Source organism: Pimephales promelas, chromosome 8 (genome assembly GCF_988280905.1).
Source record: "Pimephales promelas chromosome 8, fPimPro1.hap1.1, whole genome shotgun sequence".
NCBI lineage: Eukaryota > Metazoa > Chordata > Actinopteri > Cypriniformes > Leuciscidae > Pimephales > Pimephales promelas.
The window spans coordinates 35,753,892-35,777,995 of record NC_142776.1 but is presented as its reverse complement, the minus strand read 5'-3'; the positions used below and the strand labels follow the sequence as shown (position 1 = coordinate 35,777,995).

General features: G+C 37.5%; 1 protein-coding gene across 1 annotated transcript in view; it reads left to right on the top strand.

Annotated features, from left to right (window-relative positions):
* Positions 1-24,104, top strand: part of gnai2b (guanine nucleotide binding protein (G protein), alpha inhibiting activity polypeptide 2b) — a 51,927-nt gene that overhangs the window by 15,592 nt on the left and 12,231 nt on the right. The window contains exon 2 of the mRNA XM_039693239.2: positions 22,148-22,190. Coding sequence (XP_039549173.1) covers positions 22,148-22,190 — 43 coding nt within the window. The remainder of the gene's footprint in view (positions 1-22,147; positions 22,191-24,104) is intronic.

Here is a 24,104-nt window from a genome sequence, read left to right as displayed (position 1 = left end):
AATGTCAGAGCACTTTAGTTATCTTGTTTTTCCTCTAGACTAGTGTGGGAAGTCACACAGCTGGTTTTAGAGTACTGCTTGTTTCCATTTCATTCAAATAGCTTAATGCATAGCCTATAACATGAAGGTTGAGTCTATCCAATATTACAGTCAATATTACACTGTACAAAAAGGGCAGATTAGGTAAGCTAGTCTTATTTTTTATTTAATGAATTAATCAACTCGCGTTACTCCGGTGGACAAAATAAACGGGTGCACAGATAGTAAGCTTTCACATTGCCTTTGTCTAGTAATTTACATAATCATATAGCAGACGCTTTTGTCCAAAGCGGCTTTAAAAGTGAGGAAAACAACGAAACTGTTCATCGTAATAAAGAGAAAAGAATACATAGATACAAAGTTTTCAACAGTTTTTAGAAACAACCACAGAAAGTGTGAGCAATGTTCTTATTAAGTGTTTACGCGTTTGTCGCAGAAACGATAAATCATTTTATAATTTATCATAATCATGACAAATTTTAGAGTAAAATACAATATTATGTTTGCCAGCATCTTTCGCATCAAAACAAACTTGTCCTTTCATCACGGGTGAAACTCGCACTAACATACATTAACAGACTTGATAGCGCGTTATGTTCTGTCCACTAGATCCAGCGAGGGTGAGCTAGAGCTCTAGCTCTTCCCATTGGAAGCTGCAGCGAAGCCCCGCCCACTAATTTTTAGCGAGGTGGAGCTGGAGCTCCAGAAAAGGGGGAGCTCGAGCTCTAGCTCCTCCCATTTGGCTCTGCATCGAGCACCATCTCTGGATATGCGGTCAGGAAAGCGCACGTTAGAACAGCGCATCAGCGCGTGAATTAAATGTTTAACCGGCAAGGCTTATGCAAATAATGAACTTTTGTGAATTGCAGTGTCCCGTACCTATTCATTAACATGTGATAGGCTACGTCGCGTTGTACAGTTGAGACTGAGGCGCCAGAACTGAACTGATAGAATGCACTGTAACACGATACTACGATATTTCTTCAAAAGCAGATCGTGGAGACATTTTAATCGTCCACGATTAAAAATCGTCATATCGCACACCTTAATTCTTTTTGGAGCTAATATTGTTGTGTTCTGTAATCGGATCCCTGGTCAAACTGCAGTCTAAAACTCCATCCGCATGTGATTTGTGATAAGACTGATTGCATTGCGCAATTTGAGTGCATTTCCCTGTAAATCCCAGCCAATTTCCCCTGTACATTGTGTGGTGTACACACAGTGATCTCTAGTTTCTGTCTTTCATTTCATGTCATGTTTTGGTTTCGTTTTTTATCTTGAAACAAGCCTCATTACAATGAATGAGATCATTTGATATGGACAGAAAAAGCTAATAATTAACATGGGGAAAAAAATTATATATGACGGGTCATAGACTCTTATGTGTCAGGTGGAATTGATCCATCCTCTTGTTTTACATTTTTAGAGGTGCATACCATGCTGTGTTTTTGTCTATATATCATTGTATTGTTCTATTTCGGATTTAATGAAAGTATTCATAATCATAATGTGTTTGTGCCACAGAATTTTTCTCTTTTTAGGAATCTTGCTCTCATGTTATAGCATGTCTTTCGACAGGTATTCACACATTCTTCTCCCCACCACCATTATTTCACACCTTGGTTTTTACAATACCACCACGTTGCATTAAAATCCCCATTGCTGCAGACCTGCTACTTTCTCTTTTTTTGCCAGAGGAGATGATGTAAGGTGGTTTAATGGAAGAATAAGCAAATGAAAAGCAGCTGAATCCGGTGTTTATCGGGGCAGCTGTTCCGCACATGTGGCCAGTAGCTACTTCATAAAGACAGAAATTCTCTTTAATCTGAGTGTGAGAGAGAGAGAGACGGGCAGACAGCTGTGGATGAGTGTAGACTAGATCCCTGCCTCAGGAAAAATACTGCGTTTCCTCTCTAGACTTCCACCACCCCAATCCATTCTACGTGGCAGTCCTTGCTTCCTTACTTTAGCCTATCTGGAGCCACATTCCCAATTTTCCACTGGGGAAGGGAATGTTAAGGAGTTATGGTTATTTAATGGTTCTGAATTCTTAAATCCCAGTTAATGATGATTTTTTTATATAAAGAACAATTGGTCCTAACTGTGTACAGGAGTTCACCCAAAAACTCACACACTCGAGTTTCCAAACTTTGGAAGGTCTAAACAGCATTGAATCCCATTGAATTTCATTGTTTGTGTGAACTATCCTTTTAAAAGTGGTATTGTTTTCAGATAGATGGATAGACAGACATTTAGAACGGTGGTGTCTTATACTGTGGACTCCACACACCCTCCATAAATATGAGCCAAACAGATCATAAAAAATTATCTTTGGTTTTTGGCATTTTGTGTCTGGAGGAAATATTCTGAATAATACCAATCTACAGTCTTACTTGTGATGCAGCCTGGAATCATAACCACACCATGTTGATTCGGTTGGCCAGAGGAGAACTGATTGCCCGACTGAGCCTGGTTTCTTCCGAGTTTTTTTGTTTTTTTCTACATTTCTGTCACAGATGGAGTTTGGGTTTCCTGCCATTGTCGCTTCTGGCTTGCTTAGTTAGGGACACAAAATATTCAGCAATATTACGGTTTTTACTGTATACCACTGACACTATCGGATAAAGTTATTGTGAACATATAGCAAGTCCATTCTTCCATACAGAATCTCTCTCCAGATCCTTCAGATTCAGAGGACCATGGTTGTGTGCTGTTCTTCTTCTTGCAGGGTTTCTATGGGGTTCGGGTTAAGGGTCTGTTATGTTCATGGCATAACCTTAATTCTGCGGGCAGTTTGTTGTTGATTTTGTGCTGTGTTTTTTGTGGATCATTGTCCTCCTGAAAGATGGAACCATGGACAATTTTATGGTTCCTAGTAGGGTCAGTAGGGTTTTGATTTAATATCTGCTACTTGAAGTTTATGATACCATGTATCCTAACAAGTTGTCCAGGGCCTTTGGATGAAATCATTAAAGATCCACCACCACACTTCACAGTGGGGATGCGTAGTGTAAACAGTGCACTGCTTCCTGGTTCTACGTTAGAACGCCGCCTCACTTTTGGGACGCATATGTCCTTCTCACGTGACCAGCGTCGGCCAATAGTGAGGCGCAGTGTTGTAGTCGAGACCACCTCACTCGAGTTCGAGTCGACACCGAGACCAGAGAGAGTCGAGTCCGAGTCAAGACCGAGTCCATAGAGAGTCGAGTCCGAGTTTTTTTTTTTTTTTTACTGAATTTACTTAGAGTTTAAAAAATATGATCAGTTTAGGGTAAAAAGGCCACATGGTAGGTGGTGTTAAAAGTAATTTTATTACAATTTGTCATGCGCAGTTGCGCACTAGAAAATCACCAATCACTGGGCGTATCAATCAATTTAAAGAAATATTTTATTAACATACATTAATAATCATGAAACATATTTTTAATTGAACTCGAGTGGACTCGGGAATAATTCCGAGTCCTAAAAAAAAAATGTTCGAGTACGAGTCAATTCCGAGTACAAATGAACACGAGTCCATGACAAGACCAAGACCATTAAAATATGGTCTCGAGATCGAGTCCGAGACGAGTCCGAGTCTCACTGGTGAGGCGCCGTTCTGATGTGCTGTTTAGGAAAAAACATTGAAGAGAAGAGATTGTTGAATAAAGTTATTATTTATTAAGGTTGAACCACTGTAGTCAAACGGGCTATTTTAATGATGTCTTTACTAACTTTCTGGACCTTGAAAGTTGCAATGAGGTTGCTGCCTATTTGTGGTCAGAAGAAACATCTTAGATGTCATTAAAAATATCTTAATTTGTGTTCCGAAGATGAACAAAGGTCTTACGGGTTTGGAACGACATAAGGGTGAGTAATTAATGACTGAAATTTATTTTTGGGGTGAACTATCCTGATAAGTGCTCCTAATCGCTGAGGTGACTTTAAAAACATGCCATATGAATGGGAAAATACTATGGGAATATTTTTGGAGAAAAATATATATTTATTCCACATGTTTTTTTTTTGCATAATTTAACTTAACTTGCATAAATAAACTTTTGGATATTTTTAATTTTCATTCAAAAATATTTTGAATGAAAGACTAAAAGGAGAGGTGACAGAACCAATTTTTTAACCGTCAGTTTTGCTCATATTTACCAATGGTGCCAATATTTGTAAAGGCCGCTGTAAATAATATACTTGTTAAGAAGTTCCATTTTAATAAGACAAAAATTAGTCCTAAATGTGGATCTTTAACAATCATTTAGTTCTCATTTAAATCTCATGAGCCTCAAGTAACGGCAACAGTTTGGTTCATTCTAAGTTCGAAGTAACTCAAGAAAACAAACGAGTCTGAGTTTTCTTGATCAATTCATTAAAAAGAACCGGCTCATAAGAGTTGTTCGATAATTGGGACTACACTGGTTGTGCTAACATGTCTGCGAGGACTATGTGACAGTAAGGCCGTGCGTCCACCAAAGCATTTTTCCACGCGCCTGGCGTTTGTTTTCAATGGGAGCGCCGCGTTTTTTTTAAACGCCATGAGCATAACGAGGCACTGAGCGTTTTTTTTTTTCACACTGAAGCGCCAAGCGCCCTGTGTTTTTTACTGGTCGCCGGGAGTTGAAAAAATGTTCAACTTTGGGTAAAACGCAGCGCTCATCACGGTCACTTTTTACCCAGCCGTCCAATCACAGTGGAGGAGGGGCGGGACTAAACCACACTGACCAACTTTCACAACATTCTTTCTGTACAACGACATCAACCAGCTGAGCTAACCGAACAAAAAATACATTTTTAGTATGAAACAAATTATCTGCGAAATCAGTTACAAGTAAACTGTGCTGTGGATATTCTGTATCACAGCAACGGAAAAAAGCGCCCACAGCTAGGCATTTTCAGCAGAGCGTCGCTAAAAACGCTTTGGTGGACACACGGCCTAAGATGTTTTCTTGTGAATTTTGTCTTTTGAAATTGCTTTTGTGGTGTCCAGTAATTCTATCTTATCACATTTAGTTCCTTCTACTACTAACAATATCTTTTGCAGTGCAGGAAGCACTACTCTGTTCTCTGTTATCCACAAATACTCATGAAATCGGATCGGACCTTGCCTAAAGTTATGGCTTTAATGGGCTTGACGAGAACTTGAAAGCGGCATATTAGTTTTACTCACTCTATCTTCATGCCATCCTCTAACAGTTTGTGCAATGAATTAAAGACACTCTTTCTTTCAACCTTTCAACCTCAATCTTTTTGTGAATCTGTTTTTTGGAACAGCCGGAAGCAGCACTCCCTCAGTTCCTGGCATCCTTTTTGTGCACTGAGATCATCCATCTGGCCCTTAATTAATGGGACTTGTCTTGATATGATTAGGGGAATAGCTGAATTTGTTTAGCCAATGCCGGTGATCCGTTTAGTTTAATTCAGTATGATGATCATGCTGAAACTGGAGGCATGATTATTGATGATATATTGGAGATTGTCAATGGCTTTTGTTGTGTGTGTGTGTGTGCACTTGATGTACGTGCGAGTGCAAAACCCTGAGATGGAAACTCAACTTCTTTTTCTGAACAACTGCAGTGCATCAACAAATACTTGCGGTGGAAATATTTCATGTTGTGGTGAATTGAGAGAAAGAGAGAGAGAAAGTAACAAAGACAGTAGAAGGAAAGGGAGAATAGAAAGGCACACGACAATGCAGTTTAATATGATATCGTTTCTCTTAGTGCTACGGTTTGAACTGCAATACCTTGACATTTGGTTTAAAATGAGCATGCTTCAGAAACAAAGGCAGAGATTTGTTGTCTGGCTTTAGTTTGAACTAAAGGGATCGATCAACCGGTTCCGTTTTCATAATGAAACACGCAGATCTCTCACACACGCATGTGCTGATACCTTGCAGAGGAACATTTGCACCAGTTTCCTGTTGGCAAAAACAGGAAGATCAGTGCGGTTTCAGAAAGAACATGCAGATTATATTAAAACACGCTGTTATTAAACTCGAGCGTTTCCATTGTGGTCTAACAGACTCTAGCATGTCTTCAAGGTTTTAAATCCACAAATGAGGAGAACATGTTCTCATTTCCAATGTTACTGGCTGCTTTTTACTTCTCTGTAAAGTCGCTTTAGATTAGTGTTGGACTATTTTTGATATATGCACACACTTTGGATTCACGCTTTAGTGTGTTTTCTAGTAGAGCCAGACCGATATATCGGATATTAGGCATTTTCCAAAATATCGGTATCGGCAGTTATAATGGCCGATAAATTAATATTTTAAAAATAAAGTAAAAACAGACAAAACACGCTTCAATCATCTCTCCTTGGCCTGTTATATTGAAATGTATGTTTTACAATTTGCAGTATGATGTTATCTATTGCTAAATTATGGCTCATCATAGACTAGCTAACCACAAAGCTAGCTAATGCCACTATCATCAGTGGAAGACCGCTAACGTTAACATTAATGAGCTTGGAAACAACAATGAACCATTTCTGCCTAAATAAAGTAATGATTACTGTATTTATAACTAGCATATCTCTAGTTACAGTCCCTGCATTGTGAAATGTAAGTTATACTTGCGAGGAGTGAACTTTTAGACATAGAGAAAAAGTATCAAACGTATCTTGTGCAGAAAAGTTCGCTTTACACGTGTGTGAAATCCAACAATATTTAATAAAAAAAAAATATCGGCCGATATATCGGATTTTAAAACCCAAAAATATTTGTATCGGTATCGGCCTTCAAAATCCTTTATCGGTCGGGCTCTATTTTCTAGTGTGTGTGGCAAAATGACTCTAGACCTCTGTTTTCTTCCATGCTTTAAAGTCTTACGCTTGTATTATTCTCATCTGACTGAAGATTTCAATCAATAATGTCTTGGAAAGTTTGTAAAATTAGTTTGTAATGTTTTGGAAAATGGGTTTAGATCACTAATAGCTTAAATGTTTAAAATGATAAATCAATAAAAGTGTATATTAACCTCCAGTATCAGCTGTTTTTTCTCTTTTGGTGGAAATGATTCTATAATTTAAGAGATGCAAAATTATAATCTCATTCGAATGGTGTGTTTACATGGATTCATCTCATTTCATTGGCTAAATCAAATCTAAAGAGGTGGTATCTGTGAACATTGAATGCATGCGTTTTTGAGTTTTAGAAAATCTCTGACTATTCCCAACAGCATTCACAGCTCATTTTACATTCTCAATAATTTGATGTACTTCCAAGTGGATAAAAGAGGATAAACGAGTACAAATGTAGGGTAAAAGTGTGATTTGATTTTCTGTCGGGAATTGGTTTGCCTGTGTGTCATGCGGAAAAGAAACGGTTTCAGAATTGAAGCGAGTTATTACTTTTTTGATGACAGATTATGAAGACAAACATTTCATTTTGTGCTAAATAAGACTGAGCGTGTGTATTGAGTCAGTGAACAAGTGATCAGTGGGGTCCAAGGACATATTACGAACATGTTTTTTCAAACACATTCATGTTTCAGGTCTAATATAAGAATTGTGTGTCAGAGATTTGATGGCTAGTGTGGATTAAGGGCGTAAACCGAGATCAGAGATGCTGGGTTTCAGCCCCTGAGGAGATATGATAGTGCTGTTTTTAGCCCCTGTCTGCAAGAGCAGACAAGAAAAGGACATTTCGGAAGCGCCACACCAATAGTGTTTCCAAGCGTATGCAACCACAGCACACAACATAGATGCTTTGAAATGGCTGTAGCTAAAACCTCAGAGTTTTTTTTTTTTTGCTCATGTTTGAGAACAAATTAGCCTATATTTCACATACCCAATTGTGCAAATCAGAGATTTTAAGTGTGTATGTGTGTATTACTGTAGCATATTTTACAGTTTCTAAATTAACAATGGAGGCTAAAATGTTAGCATGGGTTACTGTCTTTTTACTTCTCCTAAGTCACTTTAGATTAATGTAAATGTATGCCAATAAAAGAGAATATTTTGCCATGCTTTAGCTGGATTTCACAGATAGTGTTGGTAAAACTTTATTCGACATTCTACTAAAATAGGCTATTAGTATTAGTATTGGTAGACGGTCTGTTTAATATCTGCTATATTTTGATGCTCCCAACAGTTATGTCTATTGTCAACTAATTCTACTAACATGAACCCTAACCACAGTTAACTAATACTCTAATGAGAGTTAGTTGACATAGTTGCAAAGTTACTTTTATAGTTAGTAGAATATGTGGACTATGGAAATGAAGTGTTGTTAACCTAGTGTTTACTTACCACATTATTTACCTATGCCTTAACTTATCATTTTATGAAGGAAGCTAATGCATCTATTTTACATTTCTAATACAAATTTAAATCACATTATGAATGCAAAATTGGATTAAAATGCCATTTCCGGTTGAATGAAGAGTACTCCAAAATTGAATGTTTCTGTGGTTTTTATTGGCATAAATAACCTTCTATATCCAGTTATGCAAATCAAATATTTTATGTGTGTGTTTGCATAACAAACTAGCATATTTTCCACTTCCACTTCTGGAAATACATGCAAAATAGGATGCAAATGCATATTTATATATTAAAAAAAAAATTAAGTTCTAGTTCCCATAACTGCAGTAACACAGCTTGGATGTCTCTTGCTTAGCCATTCACTAACAATTAGATTTTTTTTTTCTTTATCGGCTCAATCTGTTTATCTCTAAGCAAACAAGAGCATGGGCTATTGAGCCTGACAGCTGCAAAAATGAATGAAATCCACTGTGATTTACCCCGTACACCTTCAGATGCGTGTCCTAATGCCTCAGCTCAGCGTGTCTCGGCTCGATTCGAACTCAAATGTGGTCTGAGGGAATGTTGGTTCGACGGTCTGTGCGCTGTGGGAGTTGACGTGCTCGCGCGCGCACCACTGCAGTGCAGCATGCAGAACTGCTGAGCCGCTCTGGCTTTCTGACCCACTTTTTCCCTGTCTTTCATTTGTTCCACTTCAGGATTCATTTCACACGTTATACCCGGTGGCACAACTCGAGAGTGTGTTTGAACGACTAGAATAGTCTGTCGGGCCTTTCACGTTGATCGAAAAGAGGATCTGTTGAAATGAGGGGTTTTGTGTTGGAAAAATGACGCTGGATGTAATCGTCCACGGTCGTATTTCATCTGTGCTCGAGTATGTATTGGATGGGTTTAGCCACTAAGCAGAGCAGGTTCTACAAGACAATACCAGCATGCATTATTGAATGACAAACAAAATGCATTGTGTTTTTAGAGCATATACTGTATAATAATACACATTTCCAGACATGTTCAGTACAGTAATTTGAAAAATAAATAAAAAAGTTTAAGTTTTATAAGCTCAAATGCTCGGCTTGCTCTGTTCTGTGATGCGCTTCCCTAACCCTATGTTGACATTGCTGATTGTGAAAGATACACGAATAGTTAGTGAAATGGCTTATGCTAGATAACACCACAAATGTAACGTTATCATGGTATGAGCATGGAGCATTAGTTCAGTCAAGCTGATAAAACTAAGTATCCTATTATTGTAATGTTGCAATGGGAGTTTACATGAGTTTCCAGCATGTTGTGTGTTAAGTCTGTGTGGCCGTGTACCGTGAGTGATCGCTCTTGTGTTCGAACTAGTGCTGTCAAACGATTAAAATATTTAATCGCGATTAATCGCATTAATGTCATAGTTAACTCGCGATAAATCGCACATTTTTATCTTTTCTAAACGTCTTTTGATTTCTTTTTGTTACATTATTTTTTTCTCATTTTAATGGTCTTATCAACATGGGAAAGTGGATTGGCTCGTTTAGTGCAAATGTTTTTTTTTATTATTGGAATAGTGCTCAATTTCACACTATCATATAGACGAATCCGGCGAAACTACCGGAAGTAAGCGGTGCGCCATTACTGAGGTGTTGCTGGGTAGCGTTGCGCCATTGCCTCCTATTGTTTTAGTTGCAACTTGCGTCCACTGGAATAAACAGCAGGCGATTTACGACTGTCACTAACGTTACAACGTTATCCCTTGTATAATGTCGAGTGGGTAAACAGTTTCCGTTATAAATTGTTTCAATGGTTGTAGTAAAATTTCAATTTTGAAGAGAAAACACTGTGAATACCCCGGGTCGACTGCCCCTGTCTGGTGCCGTACGGTTTACAGATTTCCTGGGCGAGTACAAGATGTGGACATTCGCGTATAATAACAATTATTTAATGACATAAGTAAAATTAACATGCTATGGTCATTAAATGGCTTTCCTGAGCTAAATGTAACGTTATGTGACATAATTGTTTTCCTGCTGTTATATTGACCTCTTTCCATGGTTTAAAAACACTAATTGGTCGATATTATGTATACTTTCTAGCTGTAACGTTACCTTACCCTTGCCTGTTGCAATGTGAAAATGAGATAAATAATGGACACAAATGAAAAACATGAATTTGTTTATTTGATTTCATTCATTTATTTATTTATTGTTGCCAAATCGACAGATCATTTTATAGTTTCCTCGTTAGCAAACGTTAGCCTAGCTAGCTTGCCAAGCTATTTTCATAAATAACGTTAATCTGTAAGATCGTTTGTACCTTCATCTGTGACTGGAGGCCACTGCAGTCACAGATCAAACCAACAAGTCATTCTGCCTGGCTGTATCTGTCATCGAGGGTGAGTTCGCGTTATCACCGTGGTTTGTTTACATACCGGTGTATATGTCTATATGCCTGTGTAACAGCTCAGTCGCCACAAGATGGCAGCCTACACAGAACGCTCGTCGGATTCGTCTATACAAATATTCTCTCACACAATGTAACACTGTCTATCAATAAAAGGGTGAAAGAAATACTGACGAGGTCCTGATATTGGCGAGGGGGTGGAGAATTCGCATCTGTGTGTGTGTGTGTGTGTGTGTTTGCTTGGCCATCATCAAGTGGTGTTTCGGACGTGCTGCGATGATGATAGCTCAGTTCACAACGACAAAACACACAGATCACTTGGTCTTGTTAATGGGACAATTTGGCAACTTTTTAAAAGTAAACTTTCCATTCAGTATCTTTTAGGGCATCCATTTCGGCGTTTCGTGCTCGTCATCCACTCAAAACGTTACTTCACAAGCCAAAACGAGTGTGTGCGCAACAAAACGTCCTCGCGCTGCGATCTGAAACCCATTCATTTCAATGGCTTGTGCTGCGTGAGGATGTTTTCTTGCTTCTTCGACCAAAGCACAAGCGGATCTAGCTAGACCGTAAACAAAACAACAGGCACGCCGCAAACACACGTTTCGGCTTACGAGCCGGCTTTGAGTGGATGACGAGCGCGAGACGCCGAAATTGGATCAGGGCGCATGCCGTCCTGTTGCAAAAGCATGTGAAAAAACTAGAAAGTTTGCCAGGACAAAAAGACTGTTAATCGCGCGATAAAAAAATTAATGGGTTTAAGTTAACGCCGTTAATAACGCGTTAAACTGACAGCCCTAGTTCGAACACAAGCGCTCTTGTAAAAATTGGTTGCAATCTGAAACATCACCGATAGAGGCCGCTAAAAAATACATATAGCACCTTTAATTATAATTATAGTAATAATATAATCACAGGGTCTGGTTTGCAGGCTGGGTTTGATTGCCAGTGCAGACCTTTACTGCCATCTCTAGCCTGCCTTTTTGCTCTCTTCCTCAACAGCGATGACATGAGACAGTTGGGAGCTGTCTGTCTGAATCAGGCACACAAAGAGGAAGCCGACATTGGATTAGGTTGAATAATAGATATGGAGACGCAAAGGTTCTTAGTCATCAGCGTTCTGGAAGATGTATGTGTTTTTATAATGGGAAACAGAGTGGAGCATCTGACCTTTATATTGCTGGTGGTATTATGAATTCCTCACAGCACTGGAGAAACACACGCATACATCTACGCCATTTGTAGTAGATGAACGCATGGAAAGCACTTGGCCTCTGTGGCTCTACCTAGATGTTTCTCCGAATTTCCTGAACAGTGTTTTTTGTTTATTGCTCACCTTATACAGTATCTCATGTCAATACCGGGGAAGTTCCAGAAATCTTCCTATTGCAGTCAAATTGGATGATTTCATCCCATTATAAATGCTTGTTGAACAGTTCTGTTGGATTTGAAGGCTAATCCTTGGTCTCTAAGCTGTGGAAATTGTGGAATAGAATTACTTTTAGGTAAACGCCTACATTTATTTAGCGATATTTAGTGATATTTATGACGCAGAAAGACGTCAATAATAAAACGGCTTACAAACAATAAATGACTTTTCCAAAGTAAACGCGACAATGACTCGTTAGTCAGGAACATTTTGCTAAATTTATGCACCATATTATATGTTTACTTAACCTGTTGTCTACATGAAAAGAGAATGGAAGGAGCTAAAAAATGAAATTCAACACTGCCTATGATGATTACATATGAAGAGATGCCTTAGACGTCTCAGATATTACTAATAAAGAAAGATGGACTGGAATGGATGTGCAAGACATGATAGTGGAGTATGACGTAAGGAGAAGGCCAAACTACACTCAATGGCAAGTGATGCTGACATTATTATGGTTCGTGAATCGTGACACTGGCTCAGATTCTTTGTGACTGAAGTGGGAAAAGATGTTCAGTGTGCACCTTAGTTCCCAGGACGTCCATAAGATGATATAAATGCTGATGCTGTAAAAGGAGGCTGGACGTAAACTCATGACAGGAAGAATAAAAGTGTGTAAAACTGGGTTATGTTCATTCTTATGTGGCACTGAAAGTAATGTGGCGCCTATTTTTTCTCACTTGAGCCAATGGCTCCTCAAGTTATTTTTTCTCTGGAGCCCTGTCTAGGATGAATCCGGAGAATGTGTTTGTTGCAGTAATCGCTTTCACTCGGAGCAGAAACCTGATCTACATTGCATGAGGGCAGAACTTTTCTTGTATTTTCAGTCTTCAGTGTCACATGATCCTTCAGAAATCATTCTAATATGATGATTTGCTGAATCAATGCTGAAAACAGTTGTGCTGTTTCATGTTTTGTGGAAACCTTGATACTTTAAAATTCAAAAGAACCGCATTCATTTGAAGAAATCTTTTTTAACATTTATAAATGTCTACAACAATAATTTATTATATTAGCAGTGGTCTGTGAGGGATTGACAGTTATTTTTTTAAATTAAATGTTATCTTGAAACTTATACCATCAATCTATACAGACTTTCCTGTAGCTCTAGTAGAGCATTGGCGCTTGCAATGCTAAAGTCATAGTTTAGATTCCCAGGGAAAGCAAGACCTGACATGAATGTAAATGTGTACATTGAAATGCAATGCAAGTCGCTTTGGATGAAAGCATCTGCCAAATCCATAAATGTAAATATGTTTAACCACTTTAAAAAATATTTTATCCCATAATACCTATATGATGTGCACATGAAAATGTATTGCACAGCAGAAATGACCATTAAGTGCATGATTCAGCATTTAAATATGACTTGATCATACACTGTAAAAATATATTGTTGGTTTAACTTAAAAAAATGAAGTAACCTGGTTGCCTTAATTACATTGAACTGGAAAAATTGAGTTAATACAATGAAGGAGATTGATTTAAGCATCAGAAACTCAAAATATTATGTTATCTGAATTACATAAATTATGACAAAAGAAAAAAATGTGATTACAAATCATGAAAATATTATTTTTTTTCAGTGTAGGATATATGACACTGTAATTATAGGGATATAATTCACAGGCTTGTGCCATTTTGAGTGTTATTAGAATGTATAATGTTTTCATGTAGCAACTGTGTGTTTATATGTGTGTTTGCACTTTTTGGTGCAAACACACATATAAACATGTGTGTTGCATGCTGCATGCAAAGCCATAATTTAGTCATCAGAAAACAACAAATCTGCATTAGAAAAATAAAATGGATGGCAAAGATGAAGCGAGAGCCAGGACCCTCAGGAGACAGGTGAAGTTGTCTGCCGATGCAGAACTCTCTGACTGACTGTTCGTTACACTACGAAAAGTGATCAAAGGAGAGGAAAACTAGTGCAGGAAGAGAGCGCTGGGGCCCTGGAGAGCGAGAGGAGGTGATGAGAGCCCTGACAGGCTGGATTCTGGAATAAAAGGAAAATAAAGTCTCATTGAGAGTTAGAAAACAAGAACAGCAGTTGTAATTAAGCTTTCCCTGAGGCTTGATTTAAGTGATCTGATTTGGATTCCCTGATGACATCATTACGATCCTGCTCTACAGGGACACCTGAACTTCCGCTATCGGCAACAACAGGCTCACCTGAAGACTGATACAAGCCGTCCGTGCGTTTCTGTCAGTGTGCATCAAAAATTCGCTTTGCGTTTCTGATCGATCACATGCAATTTGTTTTCAGTCTATTAGTGAAATTGGAATAAATATTGTGTGTAAAAAAGCTTCTTAAAGCGATAGTTCACTTTGAAATTAATTTTTGATATGTTTTAGCTTACCTCACGGGCATCCAAGATGTAGGTGTCTTTGTTTCCGCAATAGTTTCAATTTTGATATTTTTAGGTCAAACCGTTCTTGTCTATCAGTCATATAATGGAGGTCTATGGTCACCACCTCAGAGCATGCACAGAGAAGTCCAAATTAAACATGATTTAATGACTCGTAAATGCAAGTACACATTGATGGCCTAAGACACGAAACGAGCGGTTTGTGTGAGAAAACGAACAGTATTTATATCGTTTTTACCTCTTGTAAGAAGGCACGGGTGCTTTGTGGCTTTGGTTACAAGAGGTAAAAATGATATTAATACTGTTCGCTTTAATGATTGAAGACTCGAGTAATGATGCTGAAAATTTAGCTTTGTCAAAGAAATATTAATATAGGAAACCGCTATTTTCAATTGCAGTAATATTTCACATTGAAACGATTTCTTTACTCTATCAATCAAATCAACGAAATGCAGTCTTGGTGAGCAGAAGAGACTTCTCTCAAACTTCTTTCCGACCCCAAACTTTTAACGGTAGTAAATACTATGTTTGTTAAAGAAGTAAAGCAGTTCAAAGAAATCTTTCACATGATTGCTTGTTTAATATCGATTCTGCCTCTGAAAACTAGGTCTCTATTGATGTGTTTTCAAAGTTCAAACCTATGACGTAGCAAAGGGATTAATCTTTCTCAAATTACGTGAGCCAGCAGAGATCAAACAAGGCCATTAGTCCTGACCTGAGCAATAGCCATTCCAGTTCCCCTACAACTATATGTCTGCTTGAAAGCTGATGTTACTTATGGAGACAACATGAAAGGCAGTTACTCTAGTTGATGCATCCTATTGGATTTAGTGTTTCTTCCGGGCTGGTGAAAAAAGACAGAGAGAGTTTTGTTTTTATGGATTGCACCATAAAAGATGACACGTTTGCTCTTTATTTACTCTTGAGAGGTGGTGTAAACCTGATTGATTTTTGTGTTGATATTCCGGTTTCTTCAAAGCCCCTCCTTTCAAAAAAGCCCAGATTGCTCTGATTGGCCAGCTGACCCAGTGCGTTGTGATTGGTTAAACACTAGGGATGCACGATATATCGGCATCGGCCGATATGTGTTCATTTTTAATGTTACCGTTATCGGCCTAGTAGTATATTAAAGCCGATAAATAATGTATTGTTCCCTTCAGCTGAGACACTTGTTGGGCACTGTTTATGTTTTTGAATTTCTTGAAATATGATTGAAATCTCTTCAAAAAATGAAAATACGGTTCGCAAATCTGTTATATCGGCTACATAACATCATTATAATCGTGCGCTTGGGACATGGGTTTAATTGTGAGTCTTTTGTTTTTGCAATCAGGATCTCAAAATTAAATTTATCGGCCGATATATCGGTTATCGGCTTTCAAATATAAAGGATTATCGGTTATCGTATCGGCCAAAATTTTCGTATCGGTGCATCCCTGCTAAACACTTCAAGCGTATGTTGGAAAAGAAACGCCCCTTACCATAATTGCGATTTTCAGCTTCACAACATGGCAAAGCACTACAATTCACTGAAGCCTCGTCTTCTGCGTATGCCTTTGGCCAAACATTATTCTAATGCGTCACTTTGTAATATCTAGACTTGGATCGAGGTGTTTTAGGCAGGGCTGGAGCAATATTCTCTGTTAGATAAGAAAATAAATAATAAATCCTTTTAGTGAGAGACTATGAGCTTTGTAACTTGGCAGATGTTAAACATACATTACACACTGAAGGAAAAGCTTCTTATGGCCTATAGAGTTCAAGGTTTAGGGTTTTGTTCAGATTGATAACTCTAAAAAGTAATCTTCAGTGCTTTTAACCGCCTTTTTAAGAGGTTTTACTTTCTTACTAATCCTGTTGACTTGTATTAAATGTAATCTAACATATTGCATAAGCAATACAAGCTTCCAAAGTTGTCCAGAAACGGGCTAGTAAAAAGAGGTGGGTGTGGCAGAGCAATAGTAAAAGAGTGTTTTTCCTTTTTTAATAAGATCAAGTGCTGCGGTATATCATGTTTGGCTCTCTGCCGATCTACAGTAATTGCTCAATGCGGTCTAAATATAGTTTTTGGCTTCAATGAAAAGAAAAGCCTCATATTTCTGACACGGGTGGATTGTGATGCACATTGCAGACTGATCTTGGCATATTTTTTAAAGTAAGCTTCATTGTTGGTGGTGATCTACCCGCTAAAGACCATAAGTCATGATGATTCAAACGTTACCATTACTCTACTGCCTGTCTGCAACGTCCTCCGTTAATTATAGAGTTTAATTGTTATAGTCAGCAGATCTTACTCTGTAAAGCTTCAGCTAGAATTGCCAGTTATAATGTAGCTAAATTAGATAAACATGACACATCTGAATTATATAAGTGAGAGAGACATTTTCTGGTTCATATCACACTTCACTTAGATTTACCTAATTTGCATTTACTTTTTTTTTTTTTTAGCTACAAATCATATTTTTAAAGTTTCAAGATATCAAATTGAAAAGGTTTTTATTTTCAGTATGCAAAATATACACATTTTTTTTTCAGCCTCATTTTGTCAATTTGGGCTTGGCAACTGTGAATAGTAGTAGTTGTATAACGCCAGCCTTCTGTCCAAGATATTTTGCCATGTCCAAAATGTCTTTTAATATTTAATAAAGGGTAACATTGATGCAATTTTGCATTTTTTTGCATTTTTTGTTGTTGCATTTTTTGCATACCAAGATATATTGATTCATGTCATTGTGTGAAATGTACTGATAGTGCTGTATCAGTTCAGGTCTGCACAGCCCTATTAAACAGCCCTATTATTAACCCCATTAAATAACCATCTATATCATAAGCAATTCTGTAATTTTGCTACTAAAAATCAGTTGACCATTACTTTTGGGTTAAATATAGTTTTTTTCCCACTGTCCTTTCTCTTAGTCCTTGACCCATCCTTTATTATTTCGTCTGCCTCTTTACTTTCCCTCAATTATTTTTTCATTATGGAAAAAAAAAAATCTCTCAATGTTTGGACATCCCAGCACATTAAGTTTTGATTCATGGGTCAAAATTGAAATAAAAAGACTTTTTTTCCCCAATGTTTGGAATGGATAATTCTAATCAAATGTGTTAATTGGAGATGCAACTGAAATTAGCTGAAAGTATTTATGAAATTGCCCAATGTCGTATAAGCGATCCTTCAGGGTGTTGGGAATATGTTGAATTTCGTCAGCTTTGGCTGTTTAAATTCACTGGAGCTTTCTGTGGTCCCAGATTCCCCGCAGGCCCACTAATAACGGCTCGCTAACAAGTGTTAGCATGACGGCGGGTTTGCTCTGGTATTTTCCTGAATGAGTGGTCGGGGCTGGGAGAGCAATACTTGTTTAAGCGCTTGCAAATGGAAGATTCTTTAATCTTCTAGATAAATTGGATGAGCAGAAGTGGTGTTAATCGGGTGAAGGTAGCATGGCATGCCAAATAGAAATGCGAGGTGTGTACTGGCTGATGGCATTGATGGAGATTCATCATGGGAGTTTGTCCTTTTTAATAATTAGATTACAGATATATACAATAAGTTATTACAGTGAAAATTGAGACTAGTTCATCATGAGCAGAATCAATTTGTGTAAATCGTAAAACCATTCTTAAGTAATTCATTCATATTTATCAGACACTTTTATCCAAAAAGATTTACATTGCATTTAAAGTATATATTTTATATATATATATAGTTTTCTTGGAAAACTGTTCGATCGATTGGAATTGAATGCAATTGTCGAATTCCGCAGTTTACATGAATCTGTTGTTTTTGTGAAGCTCGATGTTCCCTGATTGCACATGTTGCTGAAATGCATTTTCATTTAGATGTTGTATTGACTAAAATATTTTGGAAAATGTTCCGGTTGGATGGTAGAAGAATTACGAATTAAGAATTTGTGTTACTAATTACCAAGGCACTTTTTATTATGTTTACACAATATATTATGTTTCCATCCAAAGTTGTGAATTTAACCTGTGCGCAAAATTGGAATATGGCACAAAGTATTTGCGATTAAAGCATGTTCAAGAGAAAAAAATTGTCACCTCCTGGGAAATGGGCGCACAATATCTATAATAAAAATGGAAGCTCTGAAGGTCCTTGCACACAGAGTCGAAATTTGCGTCCGAAATTTTCGCACATTATGTCAATCGCCCTTGTACGCTGCCTCCGAAACTTTCGTCCATCATAGAAAAATTGAATCGGCTTAGATTTTCTGCGTTTTTCACATCCGTAGCATAGAGTTTGAATGGAGTTTGGAAAATTCAGACCCACCGAATCGCAAATACGAAAAAACGCATACGAAAATTCAACGCAGTTGTGTGAGAAGCTTCTGGGAGGTCATTATGCTTATCATTCTGATGACAGACTTCGGCTCAGGCATTTCAGGATGATCAAACCAACATTTGAGACGTTGTCCAATGAAATTGTTTCACTATGTTAGTCCAGTTATCCAATTACATGCAATTTTCCAAAATGGACATAAAAACAGGTGGACGTAAACATAGCTAATGACATTTAATCAAACACAATGGCCTGGTTTCACAGACAGGGCTTAGACTAAGGAAGGATTAGGCCTTAGTTCAATTAGGACATACTGTAGTAGCTTTAATAAACGTGCCTTGGAAAAAAAAAACATTACTGGTGTTCATCTTGAGACAAAACAATGCCATTGACATATTTTAAGATGTCAGTGCAGGTTGCTTTCAGTTAAACCTGCTCAAACATGCAGTGTAGTCTGGGACTAGTTTAACCCTTGTCTGTGAAACTGGGGGAATGTTCTCCAGATGTTGCAGTGTTATCTTATGCATGCGTACTGGGTTGCACAGAATCGTTCCATTAGTCCTGTTTTTGCATGCCACAGCATTATACGGTTATGACAGTTTTTTGAACAGACACTTGCGAGTCTGTCATTTCTCTCTGTGAATGAGGACACCATGTTCCCCTCCGCTTACTAATTGCCATGAGGGTCTCATTCAGATGCATTGATGTTTGCCCAAATGATAGCAAACAGAGGCGGCCTATCCTCTCTGCCAGACAAACGCACACAGAGGCTTTTTGTTAGACAAGAGGACCTGATAATCGCTCATCTCTTTGCTTCTCTCCATTTCTCTCATTCTTTTATTTTTATTACACATGACATTTAAAAATAAAGATCCAAATAGGGAGTTTTGCCGTGGTGCTATAGAAGAGTCATTTTTGGTTCCTCAAAGAACCTTTCATTGATCAATACTTACCGTATTTTTTCTTAGTGTGAAGAACATTTCTAAAAAATTAAAGAACCTTTTTCTCTATAAAGAACGAAGAACAACTTTTTCCGAAATGTAAAGATTCCATTAATCTGTTAAGGGTTCTTTATGGAACTATAAATGCCAGTAAATAGCATTTTTATTTGTTATGCTTTTTTGTTTAAATCTGCAGTCTGTAACTTTTTAACTTCTTAGTAAGTGTTGTAGTAATATGGTAGAGTTGGTATAATAGTATATGGCAAGAGCTGTAAGCACTGTAGCAGGGCTCGAGGGACACCGCCGTCACAGTCTCTTGGGTTTAGGCACTGGGTTTAGGTCTCTTACACTGGTTAGGTGTGCTGTGCTGTTCTGTTCTTCTTTTTCTTTGTACAAAGTACAGTGGATAATAAATTCAGTGCAGTCATTACACTATAGGAGGTCAAAAGTAACAAAAATCAATTATTAATCCAGATTACAACAGGAGATGCAACTCTTTATACAAGCTAAATTTACATTTAATTCATGTGTATGTGAATTATTTTTATTAAATATTAATTTTATATATATATATATATATATATATATATTTATTTATTTTATTTAATATTTCTTTATAATATTTTTGATTCATTGATCACTACCTCAATAAAATTAAAATGTTATTTCAAGTTTTTCACATTTTGTTTTAACCCTTATTTAAAAAATTTCACAATTCCAATAAAATGGCATTTTGTTGTCAATTGTCAACAACTTTATTTTGTTATTTATTGTTATATTTACTGTATTTATTTACTGTTTATATTTATTGTATACAATAAAACTATTTTATTGTTATATTTTATTTATTTATTATTTTATTTTAAATGAATGAATTACATTTTTATTTAATTATTTTATTTTAATCTCATTTTGCGTGTGGTTTGAATATATAAAATATATAGTAGGTTAAATCTAATCTGTTCAGATGCTTGTTAAAAAGATGAGAGTGTGAGTTAGTAGTTGGATTGTGGGACTGTGCAGTAAATCGGAGTGTGTTTGAATGAGTCAGCAGATGGCTGAGGAGACGCGTTTCACACACGGCTGTAGGGGCTTCTGACGACACTACTGTGCAGATGCTGCGTCTCCATTTACAACTCCTACTAAATTAAAACATGTTAAAAGAAAGGTTTTTTGTGTGCTTTCTGGCTTTTTCCATACACAAAAAATGCTGTGGCTGCACCCTAATGGAGACATTAATGCCGTGGTATTTTGATGGATACAAAATGTTGAAACATCCCTAACATTAAAAATGATAAATACTAGCCATATTTCTTGTAGCAAGCATGATAAACTAAAATTATTCTGTGTCTGTGCATTTGGCAGATTTTGATTTTATACCATCTAATATGATCTGATTAAAAACTTTACACTTCACTGAAAGCTTTTTGATATAGTTGTTCATCTCAGTAACTCTGAATGATTGGGTATCATATCTTTCCACTCCAAATAATTGAATGACGTCTTCCACTCAAAGCTGGACTGGAAGAGGTTTTTGTTCTCTCAGCATTTTGTTTTATGACTAATTACTTTATGCAGGAATAATCCGAACTGTTCCCAGACCTTTTTCTGTATACATCTGTGAACTTGTGAGCTGCCTCTCTGAACATCAGGCTTTCGTACATCGGAAATAACAACAAGCGGAGCGCCGCGGCCAGGCTACGTCAACAAGACGCCGAGGTTTGACGGCACAGCTTCAGTGAGCAGTATTAGGCTAAAATCAGGAAGTGCACAATCCCTCAGAATACGCCTTATTCACGGCATCGCCATCTTTGATTTTTAATGAGAATGAAAGCGAGGCTGTGAGGGATAGACTTGCATCTCTTCAATGGGCTGTATTGTTATTTTATGTGTTTTCGGATTGTTCTGCTCATGAAACACTGGAAAAAATATCTTTCTAAGAAATTTCAGTTGACAAAAAACGCCTGACAATGTAAGTTGTGGAAAATTGTAAGTAATCTAGGAGCTTTATTCAGCTTTTTACAGCGGATGTCATTGGAAACACGGTAAGTCTATCCCTCACAGCCTCACTATCACACCTGTCATGGCGCTGCTCTGAATAAGGTCTATAAGCAGACACACACAGCCTCAGCCCTTCAGATGTGATGCAACACGCTCAGAATATTTGAGAGTCTGTACTCACGGCCAGCCGTCAGACTGAGACCCTGTATGTCATGAATGTACTATAAAGCATATAAAAGTCCCAGAAATGTAAACATTAAGGTATGAACGGCTGAGATGATGGTAAAACAGGACATGCTATTCAGTGACATTGACAAAACTGCGCAGTTTTATTGATCTTGATGCTTTCCAGTTTTGAATTGAATTTTTCACCTTCGAGTTTTTATTTGTTTGACTGCTTTCTCAAACTGTTTTCTTCTCTCTTCAGGTGCAGGTGAATCAGGGAAGAGCACCATTGTGAAACAGATGAAGTAAGTAGAAAATTGTTCCTGTCTCTTTTTTGTTCTTTTCATCCAGTCTCATTTACTGTATGCATATGGTAGGGCTGCACGATATTTGAGGAAAAAAAAAGGACATAACGTTTTGTTTTTCTTTGATAGCGTTGATAGAGTAGTTCACTTTTAAAACAACTTTTGCTGATAATTTACTAGCCTTCATCCAAGATGTCCATGTCTTTCTTTCTTCAGTCGAAAAGAACTGAAGGTTTTTGATGAAAACATTCCAGGATTTTCTCCACATAATGGACTTCAATGGGAACCAAACGGTTCAAGGTCCAAATGAGAGTTCTAGTGCAGCTTCAAAGGGCTTTAAATGACATCAGACGATAAATAAGGGTCTTATCAAGCAAAATGATCAGTCATTTAAAAAATAAATAAAAAAGTTTAAGTTGCATAAGCTCAAATGCTCGGCTTGCTCTGTTCTGTGATGCGCGTTTGTGACTCTCCTGTTCGAACTCATCAAAATGAAAAAATCTTGAGTCATTAGAGAAAAAAATTTTTTTTGAGTCATTTGGTTAATTTCGTTTGTTGAATGAACCAAATGAGTCAAAAAAAGATTTGTTCATTTTGCTCATTAATATGTGCTGCATCACAGAACAGAGCGAGCCGAGCATTTGTGCGAGCAAGTGTTTTTTTTTTTTTTTTAAATGAGCGATCGTTTCGCTAGATAAGACCCTTATTCATCGTCTGGTGTCGTTTAAAGCCCTTTGAAGCTGCACTGAAACTCTCATTTGGACCTTGAACCGTTTGGACCCCATTGAAGTCCATTATATGGAGAAAATCCTGGAATGTTTTCATCAAAAACCTTAATTTCTTTTCGACTGAAGAAAGAAAGACGTGGACATCTTGGATGACATGGGGGTGAGTAAATTATCAGCAAAAGTTTTTTTTTTTTAAACTGAACTACTCCTTTAATGAACTCAATCTGGATTCAAACACCCGCACAAACTTATTGCTAAATTAAAAAAAACAAAACAATTTGGCTCTGTCTGTTAAACCTTTGACCTAAGTAGGATCACAGCGAACAGTGAAATCTGTGTTTAATAATAATATCCCTGTCTCAGCGTGGTGGGATTCACAAAATGAACAGCAGCTCAGAGCTGTGTATCCATCAATGCGACATGGTGACTAACAACTACTTACCTCAAGCTTCATTTACAAAATTGGCATGCCAAGTTGGCCTCTATTCCCCAGTCATGACCACATCCATATTCTCTTTCGCTTCCTCCTCTTTTTTTTCCACGCACATTAAAACCACAATTGCCAAAGTGAATACGTAAAATAAATCTTGCTCTATTTTTTTACAACCAACGCAAGCTGATGACGTTTTATTCTTCTATACTAACTTGAGTCGTAGCTTAGGATTCAATAGGTGTCATCTTCGTAAAGTCTACACACACGTCGTACAGAGTGATCTATGATGATCTTAGTCATCACTCGAGCGTCACACTGCTTTCAGTCTGATAAATCGCACAAATTGACAGAAAATGAGCTCATCGCAGCTGCTGACAGACAAGTGCGTGCACACTATTTATATTCAGTAATAAAGCCATGCTTCATCTGTCACATATTTATTTGCAGCAACGGCACTTTGAACAAATGACATCATGAGCGCTAAGATAGGTGTTCGCAGAAACCGGCTCTCGCTGCTGTTACGAGTTTCATTTCCGCGATGGAGTCACATTTCTACACGAGCGAAACCACCTTACAGACCCTGTGATGATGTGCTGGTTCCTTTTCTTGAAACGTCCTCATCCTGTTCATGATTAATAGACACCATCCATCTCCTCGTGATACCAAATTATTGCACTACTTTCTATGTGCAGCTCTGCTCTGGGCAGTCGTGTCTCCATAATAATCCTCAGTCTGGATTCACGCTTCATAAAT